The sequence below is a fragment of the Gekko japonicus genome, unplaced genomic scaffold, assembly GCF_001447785.1.
Source record: "Gekko japonicus isolate JY-2015 unplaced genomic scaffold, Gekko_japonicus_V1.1 scaffold243, whole genome shotgun sequence".
Lineage (NCBI taxonomy): Eukaryota > Metazoa > Chordata > Lepidosauria > Squamata > Gekkonidae > Gekko > Gekko japonicus.
The window spans coordinates 358,006-369,581 of record NW_015168053.1 but is presented as its reverse complement, the minus strand read 5'-3'; the positions used below and the strand labels follow the sequence as shown (position 1 = coordinate 369,581).

Here is an 11,576-nt window from a genome sequence, read left to right as displayed (position 1 = left end):
CGCGGTGTTGTCTTGGCGCGGGGGGTGGTCGCCTCTGCAACTTACCTGGCTGCTTCTTGCTCTGACTGAGGGCTGCTGGGAGCAGGGGGTGGGGCTTGTTGCATGCGCCCGCCCCCTGGGCTCTTTATTGCCGGAGCTTCGCTCCTGTGCGCTCCTGCAGGAAATGACCCCTGGATGTATGCTTCCAGTAGCTGGCCCCTACTAGCAGTCTAGCCACAACATTCTGTACTAGCTGCAGCTTCCGAACACTCTTCAAGGGTAGCCCCAAGTAGAGTGCATCTAGATGTAACTGAGGCATGCATCACTGTGGCTAGATCTGACTGGCCCAGGAATGGACGCAGCTGATGCTCCAGCCAGAGCTGGACAAGCATACTCTTGAGCCACAGTAGCCACCACCTGGTTTTTTAAGGTGACTGCTGTATCAAGCAGCACTCCCAAGCTGCAAACCTGGCTTTTCAAGTGGAGTATAACTCCATCCAAGACAGGAGAGAGCTGAAGCCTCTGTCGTGCTTTTCTACTAACCTCTATGTTTTGCCAGTACCCTGGCTATAGACAAGAGCATTACAGTATCTGCTGTTTTATTCTCAGATCTTGCCTTCTTCACTGCTGCCACACGCTGGGTCAACATTTTCATTGAGGTATCCACTACGACCCCAGGATCTCTTTCAGCCTTTTGCCACGTTCTTGCCCACTCACCCAATCAGGATAGATCCTCAGGTAGCTCTTCACAACCTACTTTGGGGTTTATTTGTTTGCCATCCCAAATATATATATTTGGGGTTTTTTTTTTCCAATGTGCAACACTTGTCAACAATGAACTTCATTTGCCACGTTCTTGCCCACTCACCCAATCAGGATAGATCCTCAGGTAGCTCTTCACAACCTACTTTGGGGTTTATTTGTTTGCCATCCTAAATAAGTTGGTATCATCTGCAAACTTAGCCATGATACTGCTCAGTTCCAATTCCAAATCATTTATGAATAAATTAAATAGCACTTGCTCCAATCCACTGAATGCTCGCTGGTAGGAGGGGATGGAAGGGCATTGGAGTTTATCCTCTTTCAATGGAGCTGCCATTTTGTTCTTCCCTGTGCTGGGGCAGATTTTTCACTCCCATCCTCCCTTCTTGTGCAAACTGGGTGCCCTGAAGCTGCAGAGGCAGGCTCTGCCAGGGCCATCCGTTCTCCCCTTCCACTTGGGGCCAAAGTTTTAGAGAACCAGCTTTTCGTGTGTAAATACCACTTCCTGTTCTTCAGTTGCTGATTCAACATACAGTCTCCCCATCTGTAAAATGGGCATACTAAGAACATGTATCGTAGATCTGTGCAAACGAAGATGGTTATAAATTGTTTTGTATCTTAAAGGATTTACAGGAATCCTTGTTATTTTAGCTGAGCTGCCTTAAGGACTTAAAAAGGATATAAAGTTAATCCACTGTGGAACTGGGGATACGCGAGAAACTCACCCACCCATTCTTTAAAAGGGAAAGTTTCTAGGCCCCGTTTTACATAAAATATTTCAGCTCTGGAGATAGGTACCAGCTGCTTCTAAGAATCAGAGGCCATGGTTTATTTGCCTTGCAAAACCTACTAGAAGCTGTTTCCAAAAACGTCCCTTGCAGCCACCTTATTGCCAGTCTCCCCTGTTTTTCTCTCCTTCCGTGCCATCTGCCATGCCAATCCTTTGATCAACTGAGGGAGGAATAGATTATGCATATTAAGACATCTGTCCCCTCTGTGGGCATCTTGTTCCCCTCATTTAATTTACTGTTTCCAATTCTCTTGCTTCATTCAGCCTCCAACTGCTCTGTGACATTGGTCAGACAGTTGCCGCTATTCCCCCTCTCCCAAACTGTGGTGCAAAGGCCAAAAAGATTGCGACCACCTAATGGCAGTTATATGCATTGTTCAGATTGCCCCGAGAAGCTAAACTGTGGGATGCTAAACCGCGATATCTGTTCCAAGCAACAAACATCATCCCGTGTGCCCAGAATATAGCTTTTCCTTCAGAGCCTGAGGGAAGATTAGTGGAGCACATTAACAGGATGGTTGTGGTACAGACAGGCTATCCACGAGAGGTGTGGGCGAGCAATGTTTTAAGACCTCAGGTTGGAAAAACCAACAATATGAACCACAAAGTTGCGGTTATGTAGTATGGCCGCTGCTTATTAGTAAAATGTGACAAATGTGCATTTTTCCACCTGTGGTCACTAGCCACCTCCTGGCTTCATTTGCAGCTTTGAAAATCCGTTAGGAGGAAGTCAGCTGCATTCTTGGTACAAGTAAGAAACACTACATCTGGCTTTACCACCTGTAGCCATGTGCGCATGCCTGCCTCAAACAGTTACTTGACCAGACAGGGAAGAGATGCACAGATCCTTTTGTGGTAGGAAAGTATTCATGAGTGCGTGACAGAATTAAATCTCCAGGTGGGAAGATGGGGGTTATTTTTCTATGCTGGTAATATAGCAGAATGGGGGTAGGTGATGGCTTTTGTCTATTAAAATAGTTACTATGAATAGTATGTCCATATTGTCTCATACCTTCCCACCGAAGTGGTACCTATTTATCTACTTGCAATTTCTTGCTTTCGAACTGCTAGGTTGGCAGGAGCTGGAACGAGAGACAGGAGCTCACCCTGTCTTGCGGCACCCGGGTCTTGAACTGCTGAACTACTGACCTTCCACAGCCTGCAGTTCAGCGTCTTAACCACTTGAGCCACCGCAGCGTTCCGTGCGCCTCGGTGTTTAGTCATGCCGGCCACATGACCACGGAAACGTCTTCGGACAGCGCTGGCTCTTCGGCTTTGAAACGGAGATGAGCACCGCAACCCTAGAGTCGGATTCGGCTGGCTTTCGAGCAAGGGAAACCTTTACCCTTTACTTATTGTCTCATACAAAGTTAACTTCTGATGGAGAACACTAAGTTTCACACAAACGACAAAGCTACAGATCATGTATCCACAGCTTTGATAAGCTAAATTATATTATCTAATTTCTGTTAATATAGTGCAATCTACCAGTCCATCCAGTTTTACGTAATTGTAGTAGTGAACCCATTGGAGAAGTGCAGTCACTGTCTTTTGGTCAAATATACATTCTTTTCCTGCCCTCCAGTCTGCACTCAAGGGAAATGAAGCTGCTGGGCTTGGTGCTGATTGCCTAGAACTAGTAAGGTCACTAACCCACTGCCCTGGCACAATGTTTAAACATTTAAAAATAGATTCCTCTTAAAAATGACATGGGTAGATTTAATTAAATGAATGTCCATTCAGCACTTAAAAAACAAAATGGCAGCCCACTTGGAACATGGAGGAGGGGCTAAGAACAAGAGACTACCAAATCCAAACAAGAGACTACCAAGTTCGATCTGGTGACCGGTAAATGTGTGGAATGGAGTGCAAAAGTGGGGGAAACCAAGTGGAGGGCATTCCCCCTCTTGATCCCATGGCATCCCCCCTCTTGATCCCACCGTGATATACAATAGGGAATGCGTATTTTAGTCCTTAATGTATCCTGCAAGATGTGAGGTTTTGTTTTAATTGTTTTAACTTGTTCTATTTTTATTGCACTTGGTGCCTTAACTGTTTTAATCCTGTTGTATTTTATTGCACAGTTGTGCCTATGTAAGCTGCCCTGAGCCCTCTTGCGGGGAGGGCGGGGTATAAGTGAAATAAAATAAATAAATAAGGTACATGAGGGGAAAAGATGCAGTGAGCCCTGATCTGGATTCACCTTAAACCGGTATTAATCTCACATCAACAACCAGGTATGATGCAGGGAAATCTGAGTACAGACTTCCACAAAAAGGAAAATTTCCTAGAAAATAAACATTTCAGGGAAATTTTCATCTGTTTCTGAAAAAACAGTATATAAGTCCCTTGATATCCGACATTACCTTTGGTGCTGAAACAAAGGATGAAGGGCCAACCCATAGTTGTCAGGTTCAAAGACTGTTTGCCTATATATTTAATCAGGTATCAATAAAGTCCTTGGGACTGCAAGGTACTGAACACAAATTAAAAAGGAAACATGCCCTGCCTGTAGTTTTACAACCTAGAGAGGGTAAAAATGGCGACCCTATGAGAACCAGCTAGGACCTGAAGCAATGCTCCCTCTAACCTGTGGAATCTTGTGAGCAAAAATTCTACTTTGTGAGCTCCTGGCATTAAAGCTGTGGGTGAGCACTTTGGCCACTGCATAATTTGGTTTGCTCTGGAGCCATCCTTCCTGAGCCAAGACAAAAATGTGTGAGCCGGAGTCTAAAAAACTGTGAGCTAGCTCACATGAACGCATCTTAGAGCGAACACTGGCCTGAAGGCAAGAAATTATACTGACTGTGGTCTCTGAGAATCTGCTTTTCCAGGGTCCCTTCTGATTCTAGCTGGATCTACACATGTCGTGGAATGGAATGGTAGAGTCCTAATGAGGTGGAACAGACTAGGCCACTTCAGGCTACGCGTGATAGGATTGCTAGCTCCAGGTGGAAATACCTGGAGATGTTGAGGGTGGAGCCTGAGGAGGGTGGGGTTTCAGGAGGGGAGGGACTTCAGTGGGGTATGGTGCCATACGGTCCACCTTCCAAAGCTGTCATTTTCTCCAGGACACCTCCTGCTAACACTTGGAAGCTGCCCCCACCCTATGTAACATGTGAGAATCACACTGTTAAATACGCCTTCTGTCAAAATACATACGCATCCTACGAGTAGAAACCTAGCATTCAAATACCTGGGCTAGAACCTTTTCTCCTGGTGAGCTACTTTTCTATTAAAAGGAGTACAAAGATTTATTCTAGCTAGGATAAAAAGTCTTTAAGGCATCTCAAGACTCTGTTTCTTGCTGAAACAAACTAAGATAGCTCTCCCCACCCCCTCCCTGGGCGGTAATTATTGACATGGTGGTGCTTGTCTCTTCTTAAAGATATTTTCAGTTATTTCCTTTTATTAGCATTATGAAGAAAAAGCTGAGAGCCTGAGGAGGCTTGAGTTTGAATCCGAGCACCCTGTGGATTCGCAGAGGGGGACGTGGGCTCCTCTCACAGCAGACCTGCTTTCCAATGAGCCTCTGGGTTTCACTATGACGACTGCCAAGAATGTTGACCAGGTGGCCAATTTGGTCTATCAAGGAACCAGGAGGTGATGTCCTGCTGACTATGGGTCACTTGAGATGGTTAGACAGTGTCATAGATGCAACGGACATGAAGTTGAGCAAACTTCAGAGGATGGCGGAAGACCGGAAGGCCTGGCGTGATCTGGTCCACGGGGTTGCGAACAGTCGGACTCGACTGTGCGACTGAACAACAACAAATGTGTCACTTGGTGGCTCTGTACCAGTGGGTTCTGTGCCTCCTGAAAAGGAAAGGCTTTCTGTTTCTCCCTAACAGGAAAAACTTAACTTGTTCAATTTCTGCCAGTCACACTGCTGTTAAAGATGCAGGTTCAGGGGGAAAGGTGGCAATTCTGAGTATAACGGATTGGGGGAGGGAGATGGCTGATACAGGGCTCTAGGTATACTAGCAGGTTAATAGGATTGCCAATTCTGGGTTGGTGAATTCCTGGAGATATGAGAGGTGGAGCTTGGGGACAGTAGGGTTTGGGGAAGAGAGGGACCTCAGAGGAGTATAATGCCATAGAGTCCACCTTCCAAGGCAGCCATTTTCTCCGGGTGGATTGATCTCTGTTGTCAGGAGACCAGGTGTAATTCTTGGGGATCTCCAGCCACCGCCTGGAGGTTGCCAACCCCAGCACAGGCGGGAATCCCTACAAATGCCAGAAATGCCTCAAATCTCAAGGGCAAAAGTATTCCTGAGAACCAGGACTCTTGGCTTCTCCTGGAGAGACCAGAGACATCTATCTCTACACCACTGTTCTTCTTCATCTCTTTGTATTGAGAACACATTCCTCGTTCCTTGCCCACATCTCTAATCCCATCCCCAGAATGCTTTTCTGCTTCTCATCCTTATCAAAGGTCACAGGAAGCTATTCCTCCCAACGGCCACAGTTGAAACAAGGCAAATGCTGTTCTGAGAAGGTCAGGGATTTAACCTTGCCTAATCCTGCCTTAATCTTGGATTGCTGTGTCCTTCTTCCATGGCCTGTGGCGAATCCATTGGGAGGGGAGACTAGAAGCTAGAATCGGGGAGGAAGGCAGGCAGCAAGGAATTATGGGTGTCATACACATGGAGATGTAAGGCCCAACTTTGATGGTCACCCCAGATATCTTCCAACCCAATGCTGTTTCAAACCACATAATATTCTTGAAGAGGAATTTCTTCCCATTTGGATAGCACCAGCCACTCAAAGCCAGTCTATACTCCCAATTCAAACTAGCTAGGGTTGCCAACTCCAGGTTGAGAAATTCCTGGAGATTTGTGGGGTGGAGCCTGGAGAAGGAGGAGTTTGGGGAGGAGGGGACCTCTGCGGGTTATAATGCCATAGAGACTACCCTCCAAAGGAGCCATTTTCTCCTGGGGAGCTGATCTCTGAGGTCTGGAGATCAGTCATAATTCCACAGGTTCTCCAGCCCCCCTGGAGGTTGGCAACCCTGTCACATAGAGAATTATGGAACTTGTGCTTCCCGTGCATCTCTAATAAATAAGTATTGTCAACATTTTCACAAGCTTAGAATTCCCAGGATCCTTTGAGGGAGGCCATGATGGTTCGACATGTTTCAGATCAGTTGAGATTTATATCGGGGCAGAACTGATTCGATTTGTCAGTCAGTTAAGGAATCGATTCCAGAGTTTATTTGTACTGTTTTTATTGCCTTTTTTTTTTTTGCTCCCAGAAAGGAACCTGTTGGGGACAGTTGAGGCCAAGGAGATAAAATTAGGAGGGGATTTAGACTTGTTTACTGCCGTGCCAATCCAGCTCATCCCATTAAATGAGCATAACAGGATTTCCCCCATTGGGCAAGGCTAATTCCATTTGGGTACAATACAAAGCCTCCGAGCCAAGTTAATCCGTTGTCATCCTGTCACCTCGAGGTGGAGAACCAAGAGAGAACCACATGCCCCAACCGTTCCCCCCCCCTCACTTTACTTAGTAGACTTTGGATGTGTAGTGTCGCCTTCAGTTGAAGGAAGGAACCATTTCTCTGGTAAAATGGATGGTTCCGATCCAGGGAAGAGGTGACCGGCAAAGAGACCCCTGGCCCATGAGCCTGGACAAGATGAAGGGAAGGCCTAAAAGTGGGGCAGACATTTAGTTCCCACCTATTAAACCAGGTGGGAAGAACACTGGGTACAAGGGGCCATTGGTCCTTGATGCCAGGATAGATGGGCCTCAATTGATCCAAGTGGTTTTAGGGGATAAAAATATCCCACATGGATTATCCAGAGACCTCTCCAAGTGAGGCTTCTGTGTCCTTGTTTCAATAGGGAAATGTTTTTAAAAGGCCTGCCATAGAGTTGATGTTGTTATTAGGGGGCACAGTCCCCCGTGAATCCCAGAACTGAAAGGAAGCCCAGATTCGGCCCAGACGGTACGGCAGTGGTGGAGTGCACAGCCCAGATCTTCCCTACGTTCCTCGTGCCTTTCCGGTCCCTGCCACAAAGCAGCACCTCCCCACTTCCTCATGCATTCACTCACCGAGATGATCTCAAGAACCTCATTCTTACTGATCTCTCCATTGCGGTCAACGTCGAAGAGTGAGAAGGCCCACTCGAGCTTGAGGTCGGTCTTTCCCGATGACGTGAGGTGGAGGGCAATTATGTACTCCCGGAAGTCAAGGGTCCCATCATCGTTGGTGTCAAAGCTCCGGAAGACGTGCCGGGCGTACACTTTGGGGTCGGAGTTGGGGAAGAAGTTGGCATAGATCTTCTCAAACTCAGCCCGGGTGATACGCCCATCGGGACACTGCTTTTGGAAGCTCTCGTACCATTTACACAACTCGTCCTCCGTATACTTTGTGTTCATCTTTAGGTCTTCCAGGATCTCCTTGGACAGGGCCCCGCTCTTGCTGTTGCCCATTGTGAGGCTAGATCCACTGCTCTGCCAATGTGTCTAGCTTTCCCGTTCCTGTCGTGTTCCCTCCAAGCGAGTGGAATGGCAGATGGCCGGGGCACCTTCTTATATAGACTTCCTCGGATGTGGGAGTCAGTTTGGGACCATGGCGCCTTCTCTTTGCCACACCTGTTGGCTGTGACTCTGCATGCGCACACACACTCACGCGCACGGAGAGGCTATTTTGGTTGTGCTGATCACATTTGCCACAAGCTCTTTAGAGCAAGGGAAATCGGATTTGAGCCTTGCTGCCTCCCTCCCGCCGTCTCCACTGCCCTCCTGGCCTCCCTTCCCCTAATGCCAAAGCTCAGCCTCTGCTTCCAACCATGTGCTGGGCGCCTGGAAGGATGATGTATCGAGAGGTGGAAAGACGTCTAGAGGAAAACAGGATATATGAGGACGGATGGCGGGGCAGACAGACCATTGCGGCGGTGTGGACCCCTGAAAATGGATTCCCTCCCTTTTCTTCTGGACAGCATAGTTGAGATTGATGACTCTATCAGTAACAATACCTAGCCAAACACGTGGACAGGTGCCTAGCCCACGATCCAGTCAAAGGTGTGTCTGTGTGTGAAAGAGAGCGTCAAAAGAACTGATGTTTTGTAATATAAGTTGCCTCAAGCAGAACTGAAGAGGCTTGATATGCATTTATACTGGTCTGGGTTCAGAGTCCTGAAGAGAAGCCCTTTAATCCTCTCCTCCCACCCCGGGCTTCTCCGTCAGCCAATGAGGCTGCGCTACATCTTCCATCAGCTTTAACGGCCCCGTTAGGATGAGGGCCAATGTTCCCTCTAAGCTCTGGAGTCTTGTGAGCAAAAATTCTACTTTGGGAGCTACTGGCATGAAAGTTGTGAGCAAGCAATTTGGCTGCTGCATAAATTAGATTGCTCTGGAGCCATCTTTCCTGAGCTAAGGCAAAAATGTGTGAGCCGGAGGCTAAAAAACTGTGAGCTAGCTCACAGTTTTTTAGCCTCCGGCTCACACATTTTTGCCTTAGCTCAGGAAAGATGGCTCCAGAGCAATCTAATTTATGCAGCAGCCAAATTGCTTGCTCACAACTTTCATGCCAGTAGCTCCCAAAGTAGAATTTTTGCTCACAAGACTCCACACCTTAGAGGGAGCATTGCCCTCCACGACTTGGATGGCTTTTACAGACAAACAGAAACTTATCTATTCTGTCAGACTTTTGGAAGTCAATTTATTGGGTGGGGGTTTGTTTTTGCACTCTCTGTCGTTGCTCTAATGTAGGTTTTTTGGTGCGCACATTCGTGGTTTTTGAATTCAAAGTCTGTATGTTTTGTTTTTAATCCAGTATTCTACAGAGGCCATTTCCACGTGGGTTATTTGTTTCCACGCAGCATCATGCTGCATTCGCGCACCTCTGGAATGCAAACTCTCACTCTGCCATAAAGCTTCCTGGTTGACCTGGGGCCAATCCCTTTCTCTTAGCCTAACCTACCATGGAAGTTTGTTGTGATGACAGAACAATTGGGGGGGGGCGGACACACACGATTGCTCTCTTGAAGTATTTGAAGAGCTGTCACTTAGAGGAGGGCAGGGAGCTGTTCCTGTTGGCAGCAGAGGAGAGGACTCGCAAGACGAGTGAGAAGGTACCGGCTGGATATTAGGAAAATCTTTATTACAGTAAAGAGTTGTTCAACAGTGGAATCGGCTGCCTAGGGAGCTGATGAGCGCCCCCTCACTGGCAGTCTTTAAGCAGCGGCTGGACAAACACCAGTCAGGGATGCTCTAGGCTGATCCTGCACTGAGCAGGGGGTTGGACTAGTTAGATGGCCTGTATGGCCCCCTTCCCACCCTGTGGTTCTATGATTCAATTAGTGAGAGGGGGGGTGTAGAAGAGACCACGGAGGAAGGGTGGGACGAATTTTTTAAAATACAGCATATTTAGGGTTATTAGAATGTGGTTTTTAATTTTTTTCTAAAACGATAGAATTTTATTTCAATGCTTTGTGTCATGCCCTTAACTATTAAGTAAATATTAAGTGACGCACTTATATTTTGTGCACAACATCTTTCTGGAATCTGGTATTCTTTGGTATGCAAGATGTCAGCTCCCCTCTGTAAGCGACAGGAGAATATGATATAAAACAGATTCAGTCAAAGGAAGTGCAAGGGATTGGATAGATAGCCAGAACACCAAAAGTGACAGTTAAGCAAAAGGCCAGTGAGCGGGCGGATTAGTGATAGGATTGAGAGACCAATGGTTCCCCAGCATGGTGCTCACTTATATGTTTCCTGGGGCCCACTTGCTTTCTCCCTAAAGCATCTCTTTCTCGAAGCAGAGCGCCTGTCATGGCTTTTCTCCACTTCACTGGAACGAGGGATGCTTCGGAAGACCCCAGGAGGCATCCATCATCTATGTGTGTGCAGAGAAGACCCCTTTGGAAACAGCTGCTTCCATCACCCGCCGCCACTATTACCACCATCGTGTACTGCAGAGCAGTGCCGTCGGGGTGGGCTGATTAGCCATCTGGGACATCTCGGCCTATGGCACCCCCCCTTTCTTCTGACCTCACTGTGATATATAATAATGATTATTTTAATTACCGATGCATCCTGTAAGATTGAATTGTGTTTTAAGTGGTTAATTGTGTAATTTTATCGCACTTTGGGTGCCTAAACTGTTTTAATCGTGTTATATTTTATTGCACTGCTGTGCCTATGTAAGCCGCCCTGAGCCCACATGCGGGGAGGGCGGGGTATAAATGAAATAAAATAAAATAAATAAGAGAATGCTAGGCTTGCAGCTTCCCAACATTTTTGTGACTGGCTTCAGGAGCTTTTACATCGTGCAACACCACGATGTCACTTCTGCATGCGTAACTGGAGGTAAAGTCATGCATCGCACAACGCTCTGGCAGTCCCCACAATCTGTATGGTAAAACCACAGAGATGTGGGGGAGTGCTATAGCATTGCTATGACGTGTGACATCACTTCCAGTCACATGACTGGAAGTGACATTCCAGTGTTGCCATGACTCACTCTCCAGGAATTTCACAACCCATAGTTGGCAACATGGGTTGAACATGGGACAGCCAAGTAGGACTCCTTACTTGGCCACAAAATTCTCTGGGGAGACTTGGACCAGCCAGTCTCTCTTTGCTCTGTATCTCATCTTTCTTCTGAGGAGCTCAGATGTTAGCTTTACAACAGTCCTATGAGGTATGATGAAACGGACAGTAACAGCCCAAGGGCACCTGGTTAGCAACAAGGCTGAGGAGTGGCTTGAACCCAGGCCTGTCTAGCCCATCAGATCACACTGGCTTGCTTAGAGCTAATCTTCTTTAGTTGGCTGTCACAAGGATAATATGAGTGAAGGACAGATTGTATCTGGAAAACTTGGGGCGCAATATTAAAATATCTGGAGAAATTAGCAGCTCACTGCTACGGGGTTACTCCAGTCCTTCTCTTGCTCTGAATCACAATGTACCCCCACCTAGGAAACTCAGGACTCTGGGCTAGTCTCAATCCTACTCCAGTCCCTTCTTCTAGATGAATCCTGGGCCACCTGTATTCATTTCCCTAATTCCAGTACTTTACTTTCTCAGAAAT

At 47.0% G+C, this 11,576-nt stretch overlaps 1 protein-coding gene across 1 annotated transcript in view; it reads right to left on the bottom strand.

The window, feature by feature from the left end:
* The window catches only part of RCVRN (recoverin), a 15,377-nt gene extending 7,408 nt beyond the window's left edge, over positions 1 to 7,969 (bottom strand). The window contains exon 1 of the mRNA XM_015414417.1: positions 7,589 to 7,969. Within this exon, the coding sequence (XP_015269903.1) occupies positions 7,589 to 7,969 (381 nt within the window). The remainder of the gene's footprint in view (positions 1 to 7,588) is intronic.
* Between the last annotated feature and the right edge of the window lie 3,607 nt (positions 7,970 to 11,576).